Source organism: Delphinapterus leucas, chromosome 16 (assembly GCF_059928025.1).
Source record: "Delphinapterus leucas isolate spDelLeu-1000000601 "Yukka" chromosome 16, BTC_Dleu_Yukka2, whole genome shotgun sequence".
In the NCBI taxonomy this organism is placed as follows: domain Eukaryota; kingdom Metazoa; phylum Chordata; class Mammalia; order Artiodactyla; family Monodontidae; genus Delphinapterus; species Delphinapterus leucas.
The window spans coordinates 60816899-60840950 of NC_143144.1; the positions used below are offsets into that span (position 1 = coordinate 60816899).

The window sequence follows — 24052 nt, forward strand, 5'->3', positions numbered from 1 at the left end:
GATACCTTAGTCATACTCTGTGCCGCTCTGCGGTTTCCTGGGGCCTGAAGCACCGGGCCTACATCCCGTCTCTGAGAGCTTCCCCAGGACTCGCGAGGTCGGAGCGCTGAGACGATTGTGTGCTCCGCGGCTCCACCCCCGCGAGGCTCCTGCGGCCCCGCCCCTGGTGGGCGGTGTTGTGCCGTCAGGGAGTATACCGGCTCCAGTCGCAAGCTAGCCGTGAGGGGCGGGGCCGGGCTGGGCGGGGCCGACTCAGCCCGGCTTTGGCTCACCTCATCAAAGAAGAGCGGAAGTCTCAACCCCAGTCTTGACCTGCCTTGGGAACCCGGCACCGAGAGCCGGGCCTCGCCCCACGGGGAGGCGGGCCTGGGCGTGCACCGGCGCGGGCGGCACCATGAAGCGTGTGGGAACTCTGCGCCTGCTCTCGGACCTGAACAACTTCAGCGGCGCGGCCCGGCTCCGGGAGTTGTTGGCCGGGGACCCAGCCGTCCGAGTTCGCTGCAGCCCGGATGGCCGCCACCTGCTGCTGCTGCGACCTCCGGGGGCACCGGGCCCGCAACTGCTGGTCGCGGTGCGTGGACCCGGCACGGAACTGGAACGTGCCTGGCCGGCTGGCCAGCCCTCACCGCTAGACGCCTTCTTCCTACCGTGGCCGGCACGACTGGCGCTAGTCCTAGTGTGGGAGAGTGGCCTAGCCGAGGTGTGGGGCACGGGGGTGGGGCCCGGCTGGCGGCTGCTGCAGAGCACCGAGCTGTGTACTGGCGGTGGAGCCCGTGTGGTGGCCGTGGCGGCGCCCCGAGGCCGCCTGGTGTGGTGCGAGGAGCGTCAGGCTGGCGCTGAGGGCCGCGAAGGGCCTCCCGCAGTGGCTTTCAGCCACTGTGTGTGCGTCCGGACCCTGGAGCCCAGCGGGGAGGCCGGCACCAACCTGGGCCGTACACACATCCTGCTGCACAACTGCCCCCGTTTCGGGCTGCTGACCTCCCGCAAGGACCTCTTCCTGGTGCCCACTGCCACCACCTGGCCTGGCGTGGGCCACATTCTGCTCATCTGGAGCCCAAGCAAGGGCAAGGTGGTGGTGGCTGCCCCATGTCTTGGCCTCTCCCACAGTAAGAGCCTGAATCCTGGAGGAGGGGACCCGTGGGACTTCAGGACCCTGCTCCGAGGCCTTCCTGGGCTGCTGTCCCCCAGGCAACCATTAACTGTACACACCTGGGCCCCAACTCCCCAGGGCCTGCTGTGGCTTGACTTCAGGGGCACTGTGAGCCTGGTGCAGCCCCACGGTGGTACCCGGGCTGTTGGCACCCTTCAGGAGGCACCTGCCAGCCTGGCAGGGTCTGCAGCACTGGGCGCATTTCATGGCACTCTGGCCTGTGTGCTGGGCTCCACATTGGAACTGCTGGACATGGGCAGTGGGCAGCTGCTAGAAAGGAAGGTCCTAAGTACAGATCGAGTACATCTGCTGGAACCCCCAGCCCCTGGCATGGAAAATGAGGAAGAGCTGGAGACCCGAGGGGGTCTTCGTTTGCTTTCAGCTGTGGGTCTGTTTCGAGTAGGCTGGGAAGCCCCACAAGGCCTTGAGCTGCCTTCAGCTGAAGATCTGGTGTTTGAGGAGGCCTGCGAGTACTACCAGCGGCGGAGCCTGCGGGGTGCCCGGCTCACCCCAGAGGAACTAAGACACAACAGCACATTCCGGGCACCTCAGGCCCTGGCTTCCATCCTCCAGGGCCACGTGTCCCCATCAACACTATTGACTACACTGAGGGCCGAGCTTCGGGATTACCGGGGCTTAGAGCAGCTTAAAGCCCAGCTAGTGGCTGGGGATGATGAGGAGGCTGGCTGGACTGAGCTGGCAGAGCACGAAGTGGCACGGCTGCTGAGGACTGAGTTGATGGGAGACCAGCTGGCCCAGCTCAACACCGTTTTCCAAGCCCTCCCTACAGCGGCCTGGGGTGCCATCCTCAGGGCCCTGCAGCTCCAGCCAGATGGGAATGGCAGGCTGAGGTCCCAAGCTCCCCCTGACGTGTGGAAGAAGGTACTGGGTGTTACAACAGGTGGAAAGGAGCCACCCAGTGGGATACTGCCCCTCTTTGAACTCCTGTGCCAATGCCTCTGCCGGCTGGAGCCACGATGGCTGCCACCCTTTGTGGAGCTGGCACAGCAGCAGGGCGGGCCTGGCTGGGGATCAGGGGGCCCAGGGCTGCCCCTCTATCGCCGAGCCCTGGAAGTACTAGGTGAGGAGGGGACTAGGCCTGAAGCACTGGAGCTAGACCTGCTCTTGGGCAGTGGGCGGCCCAAAGCTGTGCTCCAAGCTGTGGGGCAGCTGGTGCAAAAGGAAGAGTGGGAGCGGGCTCTAGAGGCTGGCTTGGCCCTCAGCTCCTCCAGCCCCCTGCTTCGAAGTGAGATCTTCAAACTGCTGTTGGCCGAATTTGCCCGGCACCGCCGGCTTGATGCTCACCTCCCCCTCCTTTGCCGCCTGTGCCCACCAGACCTAGCTCCAACTGAGCTCCTGCTTCTACTGCGGACACACCTCCCAGATGAGTTGGAGCCCCCTGCCCCATTCCCTGAGCCTGGGGCAGAGCCCCCTCTCACTGTGGGCTTGCTCAGAGCCCTGCTGGAGCAGACTGGGACTCAAGGACGACCCTCTGGCCCAGTTCTAAGCCAATATGAGGACATTCTATGGGACCCAGGCACTCCACCCCCTACCCCACCTCGGGGACCTATGTCAGCCCTCCAGGCATCAGACCACCCAGGCCTGGAGGCATGGGCACCATCTGGACAGGGCCTCTGTGTGACTGACACAGGCTGAAAATTGTTTCTAGGACACAGTGATCAGGGAAAGGTGTCTAGGAGTTGGAGGGGGCCAGAGTGGGGACCTGTGTGTGCAATACTCACAATACTCTTCTCTCTTCTGGAGCAATTTATATATATGTGTGTGTGTGTGTATAATAAATATGTTTGGTCTTTATCCTCAGGTTTCTGTCTTGGCGCAAAGCTCCTAAAACACTTGGAATTTCCTGAGTGATAGAAATATCTTTGTTATAACGTATGGACACCAAGGGGGGAAACTGGCGGGGGGGTAGGGGTCGGGGGGATGAATTGGGAGATTGGGATTGACACATATACACTAATATGTATAAAATAGATAACTAATAACCTGCTGTATAAAATAAAATTCAAAAAAAAAGAAAAACTACATTGCTGGTAGTAGTAATGGTGCTAACCACAGGAGATTCTGGATTTTAAATTTCAAAGTGATAGCTTTAGATTTTATGAGAGTAATAAACAGGAATAGCTCCAATGGTTAATTGATGTGCCTTGATTTAGACAAACCTAATAGATTAAAATCCAAGCATACCTCAAAGATAAATTAAGGTCAAATAACTTACACTGCAAATAAATTTACAGTAGAAGCCATTTAAACAGCAAATCCTCACTACATTTTAAATATGATCTGATTCCTATTTTGGGAACATATTTATTAGATAAATTAAGGTGTGCTTTATCATAAAAATGAACACAGATGCAGGGGGAGAGAAAAAGCTAAAAAAAATTACCAGAAAATTTCAGATTTAAACTGGAGATTTAGTTCATATTATATCCAAATATTTTTTAAGTTTTGAATTTTTACTTCCCAAAGGTCAAAGTTTTCATTTTCAACAGAAAAAAGTTGCCTACAAGAAATATTAAAACAAATTAAATAGGGAAACTCTTTGAGGTGGTGGGACTTATTCCAGCTCCCTATGCTTTGTGTTGGAAAAATAAATAAAATTTAACAGTCCATGAGCTTGCTGTATAAAAATTAAATTAAATTAAAAAAAGAAATGTCTTTGTTATAACAAGCCCCTTTAGACCAAACCTGCATTTACATTAATGAGGTAACTTAAAGTGGGGACCCCTAGCGTCAGGATGGGGCTGGTCACCAGAAAGACCCGAGTGATGAAAGGGTTGGAACTTTCAGCTCCATCCTCAACCTCCTGGGAGGGGAGTGGGGCTAGAGACAGCTCTACAAAAGCTCCTAAACAGGGAAATTTGATGAGCTTCTGGCTTGGTGAACACATTAAGGTGCTGGTGCACCCAGAGAGGGCATGGAATCCCCATGCACACCCCTCACACCATGCCTTGCCCTATGCGTCTCTTCCATCTGACTGTTGTATCCTTTAATAAACTGGTAAACATAAGTATTTCCCTGGGTTCTGTTAGCCATTCTAGCAAATTATCAAACCAATTTATAGCATGGGAACTCCCAATTTATAGCCAGCTGATCAGAAGTACCAGTGACTTGTGACTGGCGTTTGAAGTGAGGGCAGTCTTGTGGGATTGAGCCCTTAACCTGTGGGATCTGTGCTAACTCAAGGTAGTTAGTATCAGAATTGAGTTGACTTGTAGGACACCCAATTGATGTCCACAGAAAATTGATGGTTGGTGTTGGAAGACACTCCAGAAATGCATACACGGTTGGTGTGTTTTTCAATAGCTGAGGGCCTCATAGAGTTGGTTATAGAGGGAGTGGTTAAATCTGAATCTGTTGGCTGAAGTGACCACTTCCAATAATGAAAATAATTAACATTTATGAGCATTTAAAGTATACCAGTCACTCTGTTAGTCTTTAAATAGTCCCTCTTTTAATGTTTCTAATAACCCCATCCTGAAAGTACTAATATTATCTCCATTTTACGGGTGAGGAAACAGAGATTTAGAAAGATTACTTGACCAAGGTCAGTCAGCTAGAAAGTAGTAGCTCTAAGATTTGAACCACTTCACTGTACAGCCCAATAGCTACTACCGGCTTGGGCTTGAAGCACTTCTCATTCCTGGCTCAATGCTAGCTTCTCTAGCCTGTTGTGAGGAGGGGGATCTGCAGAGGTACACACTTCCTTTCCCCAAGACTCTTCTGTTCCTGAGTAGGAACTGTGCTGGCCCTGAGCCCATGCTTGTCTCCCCCAGGATTTCTGGAGCAGCCACTGGATAAGGGGAAGATTTACCACAGACAGGAGAGCTACCTGCAGAGCCCTCTGGCTTAGCAACAAGAGTCACTGGAGGAGGGTTGCTTGGAGGCTAACTCCCAAAACTAAGAAAAAAGAGCGTCTCCAGAACATATTTCTGTTCATCTAGATTTAGTCAGCAGGACCACCTTTGAAGAGGCCTAGGCCCTCTGCCCACTTCTACCCAAGTGACCCCTCAGGCTGGTTCTGGGCTAGGACTCTGGGTGCTGCTCCTCAGCGTCACCCTGGGCCCCCAGGTATCCCTTGTCCAAGGCTTGGGCCCAAGGTAAGGACTACCACTTAGCTTTGCCCTCAGCTAGGACCTGCAGCTTGGGTTCTGCTCAGCCTCATCCTGGACTTAAGGTGGCCCTTTAGGCTCATATGGGACTAGGGACAGTTCCTCAGTCTCGAGGAAGGGGGCAGCACCTCAGGTTTATACAGGGCTTGTGTTACTCCTCGGCCTCATGAAAGTCTAAGGATGGTACCTTGACCTCATCCAGAATTTGGATGGCTGTTGTCCTGGCCCTTAAGACAGGTTGTCTACCAATATCAGGAGTCAAGCTACTGACCCTTAAGCTTCTGCTCCTCCCAGAGGCCCAGAACTAGGGACAGGTCATCCCTTGGCCTCTACCTCAGCCCTGGTTTGGGTGGGGTTCATCCTCCTCTTTAGTCTGGAGGCTGGGCCCATTATGGCCCCTCTGTGGGAAGCTGGGGATGGACAAAAGCAGGAATCTGTTTCCTGTTCATGATCCTGCTGAATCATGGTTGTTGTTTTTTGGGTTTTCTTTTTTGGCCACTCCGGGTGGCTTGTGGGATCTTAATTCCCTGACCAGGGATCAAACCCGCGCCCCCTGCATTGGAAGCGCAGAGTCCCAATCACTGGACAGCCAGGGAAGTTCCTCATTGTTGTTTCTTCTCAGCCTGAGATTGGCTTGGGCCTCTTTCTGTGCTTGGAGGGAAAAGAATTGTACTCAGTGGGTCTCTGGGGGCATGGGAAAAGAAGGGGGCCAGGTTTTTCCTTGGACTTGTTTGGCTCAAGGAATTTCCTCAGGGCCACCTACAAGTAGGGGAGCCACCCAGCCTGGCAGCTCTGAGTAGAGCAGGTGAGCTTAGATGGGAACTTTCACCTGCTGTTACAGACTTGGTGCTTGATTGCTCTTGTCCTTGCTCATGCTCCAGCTCCAGTGAGGAGGGTAAAGTGACCCCCAACCCTGTCTCAGGACTTTGGAGAACAGCTCGGGGATATAGATATCATTGTGTGACTGGGTTCTGGTGGAGTGTGTGAGAGGACCATCAGAGAGCTGGCCCAGTGTGGTCTTCCAGAGTCAGAGGGCTCCAAATAGGTGAGTGGAGATCCCAAGTCTGAGGTCTTTGGTTGGCAGGGAGTATTCTAGGATCAGAAAGTAGAGAGGGTCCCTAGACAGGATGTTGGGACCTGGGGATATGGGAGATCTGGGAGCTCTGAGGTCCTTGATCTTGGGTGCCTGGGTAAAGGGCGAAGTTCTGGGGCTGAAGGTTTTGAGCAGTGGACAAGATCCCAGGTCCAAAGTCCCTGGGCAGGAGGTGGTAGGAAGGCCTGAGGTCCCTGGGTAGGTGCATTTCCACAGGTATGCCTCATCTTTGGAGCATACTACTCTCAAGTTCACTTGGTAGTAGTCTCTGGAAAGCTTGAAGGTGAAGCTAAGCTACACAAGACCAGAATGCAGTCTGGGCAAAGGAGAGGAAGCAAATCCTGAGGCTCCTCTACCTGCCTATATGGCCATGGAGCCCAATCCTCCCTTTTTCATCTCCCTACTGCCCACCCATATTCCCTTCCCTCACCAGGAGATTCACTGTTTAGACACAGACCACGGTTTCCATGCCACCCAACGACTGGAACACAAGACTACAGCAACCCAGGACTTCCCTGGTGGCGCAGTAGTTAAGAATCCTCCTGCCAATGCAGTGGACACGGGTTCGAGCCCTGGTCCAGGAAGATCCCACATGCCGCGGAGCAACTAAGCCCACGAGCCATAACTACTAAGCCCGCGCACCTAAAGCCTGTGCTCCGCAACAAGAGAAGCCACCGCAAAGAGAAGCCCGCGCACCTCAAAGAAATGTAGCCCCCACTCTCCGAAACTAGAGAAAGCCTGCGTACAGCAACGAAGACCCAACACAGACAAAAATAATTTAAAAAAAAAAAGACCACAGCAACCCAAGTCTTCCCCAACCCACAAAGGCCAGAGATCAAAGCCCACCCCTTTCTCCTGTAGGAAACTGGTGGCCAGAGTGAGCTGTATCCAAACCACTCTGCTTTCCCCCCATACCCTGACCCAGCCATCAAGGGAACTTGTCCTTAGGAAGTGTTCCACACTGTACAAATGTACCAGAACTTGGTTCACACTTCCCCTTGGTGGTCAGGGAAAGAGAGGAAGTTGGAGAGTGGGGAGGGTGCAGCTCTAGACCCCCAGCTCCAGAGGGAGCCCCCTCAGGCTGGAATGCCTGGCACCCTTACTGCCCTGGAAGAAAGGAAGAAAAATTCTCAGAGTGGCTCCCCAGGGCCCCACTCAATCTCTTCTTAGGCACAGGCTCCCCCTGGTGGTTACTGTCATCACCGCCAGCTCCACCATTACCCTTAAACAAGCACACACTTGCCCATTTCTTGACTAAGACTGAAGAAGCCTTTGAAGGTGGTAAATTAAGGTTCTCTGAGGGCAAGAGAGGAGGAGAGGAAGAGGTCAGGGTAGAACTCAGGGAGCAAATCAAGGGGAGGCAAAGTGGCCCTGGTCTTGTACTAGGACAGTATCACCCAGAAGAAAGAGGGACCTGAGCTGCCAGGATGCTTCCTCTCCAGGGTTGGAACCCTGCCCTAGCTACCAGACTGATCTGGATAATTTGAGCCAACTGAGGAGGAAGTTGAGGGCACAGCAGAGATTTCTGGGAAGGCACAGTGAGGTCATATTTTACATGAATTTGAAATATAGGAATAAGATGCTGGGCTTTATTCAAAATCAATAGTCTCACTTTATGCACAAAATGTGAAATGAAGGTGAATCTTCCTAAATATAAAACTTTTTGAGAATCACAATTTCAAGGCTAATGGACTGTGTGAATTGTAAACTGCTTACACTATTACTGCATGCGTCCCCATTTCTGCTGGTAAACAAAAATTCAGGTGGGGAGGGAGGCTGAATCAGGCTGTGAGGTCAGGGCTGAGTGACCAGGGTCACTCACCAGTTGTAGGTAGAAGCCTTGGAGTGTTTTCTCCTCTACTTCCCAGAGGGAGAGCCCGGGCCTGGCTCCAAAGGTCGCTACACAGGAGCAAGAACAAAGGTGAGGAAAGACAGAGGCAGAGAGATGAGTAAGAGGATGAGGTTGGACCAGGAGAAGAGAGGAGACAGACAGATGGGAACGGGAAGAGGGACCTGGGGGAGGCAGGGAAATGCTCTCACTCTGGAGAGCAGAGGACGCTCTCAAGTGTGATTGCTGGAGGATGGAGGACAGAGCAGAGAGGGGTCCCTTGGGGCCTCTCACCAGAATTATAGCCAGAGCGTAGAGCCAGTGGGACAGCTCATCTAGATTTGGTCTCCTAGAGCTTTCCATTATCTGAGAAATGAAGGAAAAAGGAAGGAGCTGTGAAGAGCTGAGGAAGGGGGAGGGGGTGTGGCCTGCACCAAGAATGAGGTCAGTCCACCTCATTTGGGCCTCGCTGAGCTAAAGGTTCTGGAGGGGCAGACTGTCCAGGTCTTTCATAGGTGTCAAGTCCTCAGGCTTTGGCGGCCACTCAGATTCCAAGGTGACATGCAGTCTTATCAAAGTCTCTATTATTTTTGTTTTGTACCAGGGAGAAGTGGGCATTGTCCCACCCTTAACCACCCCACACAGGCTCTAGGAGGAGCCTAGAGCCTCAGAACTGGGGGGCAGAGCCTCCCCAGCATAGAGCCTTCCCCAGCATAGAGCCCTTCCCACAGAGCCGTGATGCTGGACGTGGGAAGGCTACAGTGGGGGAAGGAAAGGGAAGGCTGATTGGAGGTATAGAGGCAGAGGGGACCCAAGCATAGCCAGGTCAGTGTCCTGGGCCAAGGCAGGGGGGACACTGACCTGGATATCACTGGAGAGTTATCCAGAGGGGAAACCAAGTGACTGCTCATCACTGACTAGATTGGTTCATTGTTCTCATAGCCCTTTGGGGATAGTGGAGGGTCAGTATGGGCAAGAGGTGATTCATGGGAAGCCTAGGAGAGGGAGGATGGACACATCAATGACCCACTTCCTCCCTCCACCAACTGGTCAGGCCCTAGTGAGTTCCCCAGCAAGTAGGTCTCCCCTGTAAATGTTGGGGAAGAAAACATAAGGTGGGCTTTATGGGGTATAAGGGAATGGCTGCTTCAAAAGAGAGGAATGGAATGGCTCCAGAGTAGAAAGTTTGGAAGTGGATGGCCAAGAGGGATCAAACCAGAGAAGAAGAGTCAGAAAAACAGAGTGGGGAACACTGGTTGGATTTCCTAAACCTTTGTAGTTTCTCCAATAAAAGATATAGTTTCTCCTTGTAGACAGCAGCACCTTCCCAGCTGGTCCCAGATCTCGCTACTGAGACCCTGAAGAGGTGTGTTTTTTGTTTTAATGACAAACTTAACTGGACCTGGGAGTAGGCTCTTGATTCTGTGTCAATTTTGTTAGCCTTGTCCATCATCCCCTTAATTATATCAGTCAGACCCTTAACTCAAAGAGGGCTCATTTGCTTGGCATGAGGGAAAGCCAGGAGGAGAATCTGTGGTTAACCCATTTCTTCCCCTATGAATAGTTTTTTGGAAGCAGAGGTCCAAGGGGTCATGTATGTGGGAACGGCTGAGGAGCCATCAAGAAAACAAGAGGGAGCTCTTCTCCTCAGCACTGCCTGTGGAGGTGGCAGCCATCTCCTACTAGGCGTCATGGCCACCCTCAGACCCCTCACAAAGCCCAAGATTATCAGAAAGAGGACCAAGAAGTTCATCTGGCACCAGTCAGACTGATACGTCAAAATTAAGCAGAATTGGCGGAAACCCAGAGGCATTGACAGTAGAGTGCACAGGAGATTCAAGGGCCAGATCTTGATGCCCAACATAGGTTATGGGGGCAACAAGAAAACAAAGCACATGCTGCCCAGCGGCTTTGGGAAGTTCCTGGTCCACAAGGTCAAGGAGCTTGAAGTGCTGCTGATGTGCAACAAATCTTACTATGATGAGATTGCTCACAACGTCTCCTCCAAGAACCACAAAGCCATTGTGGAGAGAGCAGCCCAGCTGGCCATCAGAGTCACCAATCCCAATGCCAGGCTGTGCAGCGAAGAAAATGAACAGACAGCTCATGCACACATTTTGTTTGTGTTAATAAGACCATAAAACTCAGCAAAAAAAAAAAAAAAGAGCGAGCAGTTGTCAGTCCGTCAACTCTGCCCTGCCTCTCCCATCACTGTGCCCAGCTTCAATTCCCCATCACAATCCTGTCAAGCTCTGGTCATCTCTTTTCATTCCTCACATCCATCTCTCAAAGTAATGGATTCTCAGCTTATGTGTATTGACCACTCAGTGGACAAACCCACTGAGTCCATCAATACACTGAAATTCTTAACAGGTTGAATTCAACAAATCTTCTGTATTATAAGCTCCGTTGATATCCCAATATCCTCCACTTGGGTATTCACATCTGGGTGGGGTGGTGGAAATGGAGTGGTAGTACAAAAGAAGGATCTGGAGCTGGGGGGTACCCATCCCATATATGCCACAATGTCTGTGCCCTCTTATCCACTCTTTCTGGAATACCATGGAGAGACTGTGGGTCCCCTACTGGGGTTCCAACTTTCTCTAACCCCAAATTCATGCAACTAATTCTAGGAAAGGGGGGATTAGGAGTTGGCCCTACTGGGACTTCTTTGGTGACTCTCCTAAAAAATCATTCCATAAAGGGGCTATTCCTGCATGAGGCTGAGGAAATACAGAGGTGAGAAAAGCCAACTGGGAGGTGCTCAAATGTAGCCATACAGAGGTAAAGGGGAACATGAATGGTTGTCCTGGTTGGTGTCTTCAGGCCAGATCTAAGTGGAGAGGCTGGCTGCCCTTTCATTCCATGGACGAGGGTTGGCAGAAGTTTCCCAGGTTTCTGAAATTTTCAAACCTTCCTCAGACTTCGGGCCTCCTTCCACATAGTGACCAACTGTAAAAGCTTTGAAAGGAAAAGGTACCCTGCAATTGTCTTTAGGGAGATCTTAACGGGGGGGGCAAAGAGGTGTGAGGAGAGCTGGTGCCTCACTCAGCATCCAGTCTAGAGGCGTGAGGACCCCCAGAGATTGAATGGGTAGGAAGCAGCCTGAGGCTCTTGCAGTTTGTAGAAAAAAGAAAGGAGGCATGAGGTAGTACCAGCTGCAAGGCTTCTACGGCTCCCAGTTCAGGAAGAGAATCCCCAGAGTGGGAAAGAAAAGAACCCAGCTGAATGGGTAGGTCCTGGCAAGTAAGGAAGAAACAGGGCTCGGGGAGCTAGCTTGGTTTGGCAAAAAGACCCTTATGGGGGCTTAACCCTGATGGCTTCCCCAGCATATTAAGACCACCCTCGGGAACAGTCCTACTTTGTTGATGATTATATAGGGGTTCATTTTCAAAAATGTATTTAACACTGAGATCAGCTCATTAACATCTGGGAGCTGGAGAAAGAAAAAGGGGGAGGGCAAAGACTAAGGCCATGTGTCTGGCTTGCCTCACTGGCCTCGTGGAGGCGGAAACTCCCCCTTGGTCCCCTTCCAAATCCTCACACGACAGACACAACACCCTCCCATTGTTCTATAGAGAACAGTGGTCTGGATTCTGCCAATGCTGACCCTTCCCCGCCACCAACATTTGTGTGCCTGTCTCAATTTAAAGGCTCTTGGGGACTAGCCTGGGAATCAAATTCTCCATCATAAAGGGGCTTCTTTGGGAATTCACTGGCGGTCCAGTGGTTAGGACTCTGTGCTTTCACTGCTGAGGGCACAGGTTCCATCCCTGGTCAGGGAAATAGAATCCCACAAGCTGCACAGGGCGTGGCCAAAAAAAAAGAGGGGCTTCTTTAAGTAGGGACAGATTTCTCCTCTCAGAGTCAATGACTCCCCAAGAGTGGGCTTAGGTTTCCTCCATTCAATTGGAGGCACATGTAGTGGGCTGAATCATGGCCCCCAAGTGATATGTCCACCCAGAACCACAGAATATGACCTGATTTTGAATCAGCGTCCTTGCAGAGTTAATCAAGGTAAGGATCTCAAAAAGAGGTCATCCTGGACTAGGGTGGGTCCTAAATCCAAGAATGGGTATCCTTATAAGACAGAAAAGGAGACAACACAGAGACACAGAAGGAGAAGGTCATGTGAAGACAGAGCAGAGATTGGAGTGATGGGTCTACAAGCCAAGGAATGCCAAGGATTGCTGCTAGCCCCCAGAAGCTAGGAAAGAGGCATGGGATGGATTCTCCTCAGAGCTTCCAGAACAAGCCAACCTTGTGGGCACCTTAGTTTTGAACTTCTGACCTCCAGAACTGTGAGAGAATAAATTTCTGTTGTTTAAAGCCACCAAGTTTGTGATAATTTGTTACTGCAGCCCTAGAAAGCTAATACACACCCCAAGAATGAGGTGGGGTCTCCCTCATCAGGTCTCCCTAAGGACGGGGTATATATCTTGGGTGGAGGCTATCTCTTCTGGGTCAAACTCAGGGTAGCAGTAAAGAGCTGAAGGTCTCGGGAGGGCCCCTCACCAAGCTAAGGCTGAGGTTGAGCCTTGGGCCATGAACTTGCACTTGCTGATAGAGCTCCCTGCACTTGCCCAGGGTGCTATAAGGCTGCTGCCAGGGTCTGGAGCTCTGACCCCTCTTCCTAGAGAGCTGAGAGGCAAGGTCCCCATTGCTTGGCAATACCTTCTTCAACGCTGCTTTGGTTGCTAGGAGAGGAGCCAAAAACAACAAACAGGACCCAGGCTCTGGTGTTGATAGTGGGAAGAGGACCTGGCTTTGACCTTAGCCTGGGAAGAGACTGCTCTGCCAGGCCACGCCTTGGATAACTTCCACCCACCCCTCCCCAACACACACACACACACACACACACACACACACACACACACACACACACACACACTGGAAGAGCATTTCACACCTCAAAGTACCCCCTGGACTTCCCTGGTGGCGCAGTGGTTAAGAATACGCCTGCCAATGCAGGGGACATGGGTTCGATCCCTGGTCCGGGAAGATCCCACGTGCCGCGGAGCAACTAAGCCCTTGTGCCACAACTACTGAGCCTGTGCTCTAGAGCCTGAGAGCCAGAACTACTGAGCCCATACGCCGCAACTACTGAAGCCTGTGTGCCTAGAGCCCGTTCTTCGCAACAAGAGAAGCCACCTCAGTGAGAGGCCCACGCACCACAACGAAGAGTAGCCCTTGCTCGCCGCAACTAGAGAAAGCCCGCGTGCAGCCAAAAATTAAAGAAAAAAAAGTAACTCCCTGTCATCTACTTCATCTGATCCTCCTACCCTCTGAAGCCCACAGAACAGCAGTTATGATGCCCATATTACAGAGAAAACTAAGCTGCAAACAGGCAAGCTGGATCCTTGGCCAGCAGGTGAGAGAGGTGGGACTAGAAAGGAGACAGGCCTACAGGCTTTAGGCCAGCACCTTTCCCCTTCCCATGTGGACCTGGGGAACCTCTCTCAGCTCAAGGATAGGACCCCCAGGCATGAGTGGACTACCCTAGCAGTGGGAGTTTAACTTAGTACTTAGGCATATGAACAAAGGACCAAGAGCACTGAAACTTATAAGGCAAAGGAGGTACGTGTAAAAATAAAACATCCGGGGCTTCCCTGGTGACGCAGTGGTTGAGAGTCCGCCTGCCGATGCAGGGGACACGGGTTCGTGCCCCGGTCCGGGAAGATCCCACATGCCGCTGAGTGGCTGGGCCCGTGAGCCATGGCTGCTGAGCCTGCGGGTCCGGAGCCTGTGCTCCGCAACGGGAGAGGCCACAACTGTGAGAGGCCCGCATACCGCAAAAATAAATAAATAAATAAATTAATTAAAACATCCTTCTATTTTAATTAGCCCCAACCCTTCAAGAGGGCCTGCCTGCCCATCGATCTGGGGCATTCCTCCCAAGTGTTAGAAGGGTACCTGGAGACACACTGGATAAGAACTCACAAGGATTTAATCCTGCCTTTACCACCTATTGTCTGTGTAACCTTGAATAACTTTCTTAACCTCTTTGAACCTCAATTTCCTCAGCCATAAAAGAGGAAAAGGAACAGTATCTACATGATAGAACAGTTTTGAGGATTAAAAGAGAGAATGACTGTGGAAGAACTTACTTGTATATTCTATACATGTCATTTGGAGGGCACTAATAGTTAGGAACCTTAGGAATCTCTTAAGATCAGTTTCTCTGATCTTAAGGAAACTGAGGATCAGAGGATAAATGACGGAGAAAGGGTCACAAAGTAAGTACAATAGAATTATATCATACAAAGAGATTAGATTTTAAAGTAAACACATAGGTCAAAAATTGAATCATATAGTCAAAACATGATAACTCCTTAAATCATCCATAAAATAAGGTAGAGCTGACCTCTCAATAAGTCCAGCTCAGCCAGTTGGGAACCAATTGTTTCAGTGGTTGAGCACCAGATTTGGCAGCTGGCTTGCTTTTAGGGTCCATGTTGCATGAAAAATGCTTGAATCATTGAACTCACACTTAGTGTAACTGAGATGCCATCTCCCTTCTCACCCTGCCAGTTGTTTAAAATGGAGTTGCTCTTTGCTGAGTGCAGACGGCTATACTGGTCCTAAGTTAAACGTGTCTATGGTGCGGCTCCATAGAGGTGGAAGCAAGATTCAAACCTAATAGTTGTGCCTTCCTCCCAAGCATTTGTTCATCCAGCTAGGAGGTCTTGACTGCTGTCACTGTGGGCCTGCTTCTACCTGAGCCTGGGCTGGGCTGCCCGCCCACAGCGCCCCCCCCAACCCATCCCTCTCACTCTCAATCTGCTCAGAAAAGGATTCCAGCATGGGCTTTTGATGCTGTGATATATAATAAGAAATATGTAATTGGTCTTCGTCTCCATTTCTGGCACAGAGCTCCTAAAACTCTTGGAGCTTCATAATTGATAAATGTGTCTTGAGAAACATGTCTTGATATTCATAACAAATAAACCCGTTCAACTACACCAGAGTTTATGTTAATGAAGTGACTTTTGGAAAGTACCTAAGGTTGGGGCTGGTTGCCAGGGGAACCAACCTAGTGATCAGAGGGTTGGAACTTTCAGTTCACCACCTGACCTCCAGGGAAGGGAGAGGGACTGAAGGTTGAATCCATCACCAATAGTCAATGATTTAATCAATCATGTCTATGTAATGCGGTCTCCATAAAAACCCCAAAGGACTGGATTCAGAGAGCTTCCAGGCTGGTGAACCAGAACGAATCCACCGGGCAGAAGGTGGTGTGCTCCAAACTCCCCAGGGAGAGAAGCTCCTGTGTTCAGGGCCCTCCCGGACCTCTACCTATGTATCTCTTCACCTGGCTGTTCATTCATATCCCTTAATATCCTTTGTAATAAACTGGTAATCTAGTAAGTAAACTGGTTTCCTAAGTTCCCTGAGCTGCTCTAGCAAATTAATCAAACCAGGGAGGGGTGGCATGGGAACGTCCAATTAATTAGCCAGTCTGTCAGAAGCACAGGTAACAACCTGGACTTACGATTGGCATCTGGAGTAGGGGGCAGTCTTGTGGGACCAAGCCCTTAACCCATAGGATCTGATGCTATTCTCCAGGTAGATAGTGTCAGAATTGAGTTGAATTGCAGGACACCCAGCTGGTACTGGAGAATTGCCTGGTGGTGTTGAAAAAAACATAATGGAGATACCCACGGAGGGTGATCCACATGTTGATCCCCAGCAAGGGCCTGAAATCTGGGGGAGACAGGATGATAATGAGCCACCAGAGTTCCCAGTCCCTCCTAGTCCCACTGCAGGCTGCTTCCACCTCACCCAGCAGGTTGGACTGGATTTTTCTGATGGTCTCCTATCCATAGATAGTGTTTACATCCATGTCCTGGGAGGTAGAGGGAGCAGGGTCAGGACACTAGGAGTAAGTTAAAATTTGAGGGGAAGGGGGTTTCCTGCCCAGAAATCCTAGGGAGAAGGGACAGAGAAATGAGATTGGGTAGACTGATGTCTCACATCTGTGACTGTGAGGCCTGGAATCTGACACTCCCATGGGTGTGGCTCAGGCTCTCTGGGAGGCTGGGATTCTGGAGTGGGGGTAGGATCTGAGTCTGGGACTCAGAGAGAAATTCCCAGGGGTGGAGGGAGGGTTAAGTCCCGTCTGTGCCTGAAGGATGGACTTAAGGAAAGAGTGAAGGTTGTACATGTTATTTCCAACGGAGTAGCTGCTGTAGGAAATGGCCTCATACAGCTGCTTATTGCTTATGAAGCTGCAGATGTTCCAGCCCCTGGGGAGAAAAGGCAGGGGGGAGAGTGGGAAAGAACTCAAGGCCAGGTCAGAATGTGCAGAAAGGTTGAGAGTCAGTAGAGGACAGGTGGGGGTGTAGAAATTAGGAGAAGATGGATGGAGGTGAGGGGTCAGGGAGGAGAGAGAAAAATGGAAGAGGGATCAGAGGCAGATGAGAGGAACCAGGGTATAGGCAGGGGTTGGGTTTGGGGAGTTCTGGGTAATGAAAGGGGATGGTTCTTGGAGGGATGGGGCCCAGAAAGTCAGAGTGGGGAGCAAGTTACATAAGGTGGGGAGGGGTTACACGTTAGGATAGGATCTTCCTGAGGAGACCAGAGGTGGCTCCTGGCCTGAGTGACTAGCTTTCAGACATGAGGCATGCACACTGGGTAGGGGAAGGGCAACAAACAAGAGGAGCGTGGTCACACCCAGCGGGAAGCAGGCAGATAGGTGGTGCTGGGAACTGGAGTGATAAAATGAATAGCCCCTGCAGAACTCACACAGGCAGCCTTACAGGCTGAAGCCAGACAGAAAGAGCACCAGACCGAAGATGAAGGCAAGCAGCAGGTACAGTTATGTAGCCAGCCTCATATTTCAAGACCTGGGAGGGGCCTGGAGGGAATGTGGTCTTAGGCTTCTACCAGACATCCAGGTAGCTACTCACACGTCTTACCTCCCGCCCGTGTGTGCAGGGCAGGGAGGGGTGGTGGCAGGGTGGCCTCTGGAAGACAAACTGACACATGGAGCTCGCCTTATCTTCTTCAAGATGTCCCACTGGCTGTCCTTGTTTTTTAGAGGCCAAGAGACCTTGCTCTCACAAGTCTAGGTCTAAGTGGGAGCAGAGGCAGAGTGGTGAGACAGAAGGGACCCAATTAGCCATGACCCTCCTTATACTATCCAGAAAGCATCATGATATACTGATATGGGACAGGAAGGCTCCAGTGGGGTACTCCAGAGCCTCTCTGCTTTGCGCTAGACTGGCCTACTTAATTTGCAGTTTCCTAGCTCTTAACCCTCCCGTTCCTCCAAACCAGTCCTTCCATTCCTCCAAACCAGTCCTCCCACACATCCTACTTCACAGTCCCGGCCACTCCCACCCTGGTGGGCTTTGAAGCATCTCCTGGGGTGACCTCCTGGCAGTGAGCAAGCTGGGAAAGGGGAGATGGAAGGACTGTTTCTGGTCTAACAGGTGGCTGGGGAGTGAGACGTCTTAGCCCTGCCCCCCTCCCCCCCACCCCCCGCCAACCTCCCAGGGCCTCTTGGCATATCACAATAGTTAATCTTTACTGAAAGCTTACTCTGTGCCAGGCATTCTCTAAACTCTCTATATCATTTCATCCTCCTAACAATCCTCTAAGACAGGTGCTATTATTATCCCCACTGTAGAGATGAGGAAACAAGTTCAAGGAGGTTAAATAACTTGTTCAGTGTTATCCACCTATAAGTGGTTGGGCCAGGATTCAAAAAAGGTGTGTCTCTAGCAAGAGCCCGTGCTCTGGACCACTGTGCGGCAATTACTTCAGGAGTCCCTATTTTAGTTCATGGCACCAGTGTCCTCCCAGTTCCTCCAAACCTTAACATTGCCTTCCACCCTTCCCACCTACTCACTCCCCATATTCAATAAACTGCCAAATTGTATCTATACTCCTGCTTCTCTCCCCAGGCCCACCACAAACACCCTAATTCAGGTCTTTATTACTTCCCACCAGGATTTTGTCTCTCTTATGGTTAGTATTGGTTGTTATAAAGGTAGTATGAGTACATTAAAGGAAGTTTGAAAAATGGCAAAGAGAAGAAAAATCCACCCAGAATCCAATCATCTTATTCCCACCATTGTACTTTCTTCCCATGTATTGATACTTTTTCCCCAGGCATAGACCTTTTACATAATTGCAGACATTTTGTATGATAATTTATCATCCTACTTTTTCAGTTAACATTGATCGTAAGTGTATTTTTCACATTCTTTTAACCTCTTGGTAAATATCTTTTTTTTTTTTTCTTTTTTTCTCGCGGTACGCGGGCCTCTCACTGTTGTGGCCTCTCCCATTGCGGAGCACAGGCTCCGGACGCGCAGGCCCTGCGGCCATGGCTCATGGGCCCAGCCGCTCCGCGGCATGTGGGATCTTCCCGGACCGGGGCACGAACCCGCATCCCCTGCATTGGCAGGCGGACTCTCAACCACTGAGCCACCAGGGAAGCCTGGTAAATATTTTGATGGCCGTATAGCATTCCATTCTTAGAATGTCCCATAGTCAACGAAGCCATTCTCCTATCCATCACTTTCAGGAGTTTCCAAATTTTCTGTATTATAAGTAATGCTGTGATTCCCAGAAATGAAATTAGTGGGTCAAATGTTGTGCACCTTAATACAAGTTGCTTTTCTGAAAGATTAGTTTACTTAAAGTGTATGAGATTCTAGTCTCTTCACATCCTTTTCAGCATTGAGTAGGATCATTGAAAATCTTTGCCGCTTTAGTATGATTTTATTTACATACTTCAAAAACCAGGCAAAATCAATCATGGTGTTAAAAATTAGGACAGTGCTTACCCTTGCAGGGGAAAAATTATTGGGAAGGGTCATGAGGAAGACTTCAGGGTGCTGGTAATGTTCTACTTCTTGATCTCAGTGCTGGTTCAGTTTGTGTGTTCAGTTGGAGAAAATTCGTCAAGTTGTATTTCTATGATATGTGTACTTTTCTGTACGTTACACTTCAAAGCATAGTTTACCAAGCGCACCAAAACCATAAGCAACAAAAGAAAAAATAGATAATTTGGACTTCATCAAAGTTTAAAACTTTTGTGCGTCAAAAGACACTCTTGGGCTTCCCTGGTGGCGCAGTGGTTGAGAGTCCGCCTGCTGATGCAGGGGACACGGGTTCGTGCCCTGGTCCGAGAAGATCCCACATGCCGCGGAGCGGCTAGGCCCGTGAGCCATGGCCGCTGAGCCTGCGCGTCCGGAGCCTGTGCTCCGCAACGGGAGAGGCCACAACAGTGAGAGGCCTGCGTACCGCAAAAAAAAAAAAAAAAAAAGACACTCTCATAAAAGCAAACAGACAACACACAGAATGGGAGAAAACATTTGCAAACCATACATCTGATAAAAGACTTGCATCTACAATGTATAAATAACTCTTAAAACACAATAAAAAATATGAAAAAGAAAAAATATATAATTGAATCACTTTGTTGTACACTTGAAACACAACATTGTACATTAACTATACCTCAAAAAAAAAAACAAAACAATAAAAAGACAATTAAAAAATGGGCAAAGGATCTGCAGAGACATTTTTCCAAAGAAGGTATACGAATGGCTAATAAAAGATGCTCAGTGGGGACTTCCCTGGTGGCGCAGTGGTTAAGAATCCACCTGCCAATGCAGGGGACATGGGTTCAAGCTCTGGTCCAGGAAGATCCCACATGCCGCAGAGCAGCTAAGTCCGTGTGCCACAACTACTGAGCCTGCACTCTAGAGCCTGCGAGCCACAACTACTGAGCCCGCACGCCTAGAGCCCATGCTCCACAACAAGAGAAACCACCGCAATGAGAGGCCTGCACATCACAACAAAGAGTAGCTCCTGATCGCCGCAACTAGAGAAAGCCCTCGTACAGCAATGAAGACCCAATGCAGCCAAAAATAAAAATTAATTAATTAATTAAAAGAAAAAAGTTGCTCAATGTCATTAGTCATCAGGGAAATGTAGATCAAAACCATGATGAGATACTACTTTGCACACTCTAAGATGGCTATGATAAAAAAAAAAAACAGATGATAACAAGTGTTGGGGAGGATATAGAGAAATTAGAACCTTCATATATTGCTCATGGGACTGTGAAGTGGTGCAGTCACTTTGGAAAACAGTCTGGCAGTTGCTCAAAAGGTTAAACATAGAGTTACCATATGACCCAGCAATTCCACTTGTAAGATTTTAAATACCATAGAAGAAATCAGAAAGGAAAAGAGTGAACAATAAAAAAAGAAAAAAAATGAAGAGTGATCAAGTTAACCACATATAGACTAAATTTATAACTTTGGTATATGTCTGTGTAAATAAAAAGGTAGATCCTGACTCCCTACCCCCTACACCCGCCAAAAAAAAAATGCAGGTGTGCTGGGAAATACATTTGCGTAAATATGATGAGTTACAATCTTTTTGTACAATTAAGGTATATACCCAAGAGAAATCAAAATATGTATCTAATCAAATATGTGTACCCAAATGTTCATAGCAGCATTATTCATAGCAGACAGAAAGTAGAAACAATCCAAATGTCCCTCGACTGATGAATGGCTAAATAAGATGTAGTATATTCATACAATGGAAAATTATACTTGGCAATAAAAAGAAGTGAAATACTGATACATGGGGCGACATGGATGAAACTTGAAAATATGCTGCTAAGTGATCGAAGCGAGGCACAAAAGACCATATATTGTATGAATCCATTTATATGACATGTCTAAAATAGGCAAATTAATAAAGATATAAAGTAGTGGTGCAGTGGTTAAAACTCCACACTCCCAATGCAGTGAGCCAGGGTTTGATCCCCGGTCAGGGAACTAGATCCCACATGCATGCCGCAAGTAAGAGTTCACATGCCACAACTAAGAAGCCTGCAAGCCTCAACTAAGACCCGGCACAACCAAATAAATAAATAAATAAACATTAAAAAAAAAAAAGACAAAGTAGATTAGTAGTTGCCTGGGGCTGGGATAGTGGGGGAAAATGTTGCATGACTGCTGCTGGGTATGGGTTTTCTTTTCTAAGTGATGAAAATGTTTTAAAATAGGTTTTGGAGATGTTTGCACAACACTTAAGAATATACTAAAAGCCACTGAACTGTACACTTTAAATGGGTGAATTGTATCGTGTGTAAATTATATCTCAATAAAGCTGTTACATATTTTTTTAATTTACTAAAAGAAATCTTTGTTTAATAGACAAAAAAGAGCCATATTATTATTTTTTAATTTTTTTAAAATTTATTTTATTTTATTTTTGGCTGCATTGGGTCTTCGTTGCTGTGCGGGCTTTCTCTAGTTGCAGTGAGCAGGGGCTACTCTTTGTTGCGGTGCTTGGGCTTCTCATTGCAGTGGCTGCTCTTGTTACGGAGCACAGGCTCTAGATGCACAGGCTTCAGTAGTTGTGGCTCGTGGGTTCTAGAGCACAGGCTCAGTAGTTGTGGCACATGGGCTTAGTTGCTCCACGGCTTGTGGTATCTTCCCGGACCTGGGCTCGAACCCGTGTCCCCTGCATTGGCAGGCGGATTCTTAACCATTGTGCCACCAGGCAAGCCCAAGAGCCATATTATTTAAATATACATTCGATTACTATATTTCTATGTGTTTTAGTCTTAGTGCTTCCTCCTCTGAAATTGTCCTTTATCCTTTTATCTAGTGAGGAGGAGCCTCTTTATTAAACTTATTTTGCATTAATTAATTGTACAGAAAGATTGTAACTCATCATATTTGTTACAAATATATTTCCCAGCACACCTGCTTTTTTTTTTTTTTCTTGTGGCTGGTATAAGGGGTAGAGAGTCAGGATCTACTTTTTTATTTACACACACATATACCAAAGTTATAAATTCAGTCTATATGTAGCAAAATTGATCACTCTTTTCGGGTTTTTTTTTTTTTTTTATTATTCACTCTTTTCCTTTCTGATTTCTTCTATGGTATTTAAAATCTTACAAGTTTATCCTATCCACACATACTTCTAGAAAGGTGATGAATAGTATTTCATCTAATTTTATTTGCTTACATTTAATTCTTCAATCTTATACAATTTATTTTATGATAAGATAGGATCTTTTTGTTTTGGTTTTTTAAGTTGCTAGTAGCATGGGCTTCTCGGCCCTGTACTTGGTCCCCCTTCTCTAGTTCTATACACCACACTAAACCAATCTCACTTTAAAAGAAGTATCTAACTAGGTCACTTCTCTGTTCAAAAACAGTTGGTGGCTTCCCACTCCCTATAAAATTGAGTCTAAACTTATCAGCTTGGGAATTCCCTGGCCGTCTAGTGGTTACGACTCCAAGCTTGCACTGCAGAGGGCCTGGGTTTGATCCCTGATCGGGGAACTAAGATCCCACAAGCCACGCAGTGCGGCCAAAAAAAATAAAATAAACAAACTTCTCAGCTTGTCATTCAAAACTCTCTACAATCTAGAAAGACTATGGAGGGCAGTTTTGCTGATTCCTTCTCTCCTATCCAGCAAAGTACTCACCATTCCTTCCCTTGACCATCCCATTTCAGTACCTTTCCTAAAGCTATCCCTCTACTTAGAATGTCTGTCGATCCTTGACAAAATTACCTGTCACAGGTCCACCTCCATTCCACAATCACAACCAATTTCACCTTCAGCAAGAAGTGTTCCCAGATCACTTTGGTCAAAACGAATTTCTCTCCCTGTAAGTCTAAAGCACTTCGCAGGTTTCTAATCCTGCTCCCTGATGTGTGCTTTTACTCAACATGTGGCTATGTCTGACTTTCCCGTTTGGGGAGTTTCAGGAGGGCAGGGACCAGGTCTTAACCATGACCGCCTTAGACCCTGCAGTGACAGTCCATTACATTTGGATGAAATTCAAACTCCTTGCTATCTTTGTGATCTTAGGCAAGTTGCTTGGCCTCTCTGGCACTTAGTTTCTTCATATTAATGGGAGATAATAACAGTACCCACAACACAGAGCTGTGCTCAGCTTTTGATGAGATAATAATTGATATAAAGCATTTCTCACAATACCTGGTGCAGAATGAATGTTAACTGAGATTGTCATCATCGTTATTGACACCATGGCATTGTCCCATCTGGCCTCAGCCTCTCTCCTGCCACCACTTTCCCTTGCTCACCAGGCCCAGAACCCACTGGTGTTCTATTCTTCCAACCCACTAAGCACTTCCCAGCATCAGGACCTATTTCCTCCCCATGAAATCCCCCTCCCCATGCACATTACCTGGTGGAGTCCTCCTAATCCTTCAAGTCTCAGCTGATACATCACTCCCTTAGAGAGGCCTTCTTTAACACACCAGTTTAAATTAGGTCTCTCTCTGGGACTTCCCTGGCAGTCCAGTGGTTAAGACTCTGCGCTTCCATTGCAGAGGGCATGGGTTTGATCCCTGGTTGGGGAACCAAGATCCCCGCATGCTGTGTGGCACAGCCAAAAAAAAAAAAAAAAAAAAATAGGTCTCTATTATATATCTAACCTGCACTATTCAGTTATATATAAATTGTAATTGCATATATATGTAACTGTTTGTTTAACATCTATTTCCCTACCCAACTCTATAAGTCATGTTTTCTTATCTACTGTTCCATCTCCAATTCCTGGCATGTTGTAGATGCTCACTAAATGTAGCTTGACTGGCTGAATGAATGAATGGACAGAGTACTTTATACAGCAGGTACTCAATGAATGTTTGGATTTTTTTTTTTTTTTTTTTTTGGCTACGTGGCTTGCGGGATCTTAGTTTCCCCCATCAGGGATAGAACCTGGACCCTTCACAGCGAAAGTGCCGAGTCCTAACCATTGGACCGCCAGGGAATTCCCAATAAATGTTTGAACTTTAATTCAAGTTAACCCTAGATCCTCTGCCATAGT

At 48.6% G+C, this 24052-nt stretch overlaps 2 protein-coding genes and 1 pseudogene across 2 annotated transcripts in view; 2 read left to right on the forward strand and 1 right to left on the reverse strand.

The window, feature by feature from the left end:
• The window catches only part of ARMH3 (armadillo like helical domain containing 3), a 178014-nt gene extending 175906 nt beyond the window's left edge, over nucleotides 1-2108 (reverse strand). The window contains exon 1 of the mRNA XM_089898096.1: nucleotides 6-2108. The gene's annotated coding sequence lies outside the window, so the exon portion shown is untranslated. The remainder of the gene's footprint in view (nucleotides 1-5) is intronic.
• Nucleotides 302-3822, forward strand: HPS6 (HPS6 biogenesis of lysosomal organelles complex 2 subunit 3). The gene has a single exon (XM_022568961.2). It carries the CDS (start codon nucleotides 395-397, stop codon nucleotides 2804-2806), a length of 2412 nt encoding a protein of 803 aa, XP_022424669.1. The 5' UTR covers nucleotides 302-394; the 3' UTR covers nucleotides 2807-3822.
• Nucleotides 3823-7635: 3813 nt separating this feature from the next.
• Nucleotides 7636-10579, forward strand: LOC149747309 (large ribosomal subunit protein eL32 pseudogene; annotated as a pseudogene).
• Nucleotides 10580-24052: the final 13473 nt, after the last annotated feature.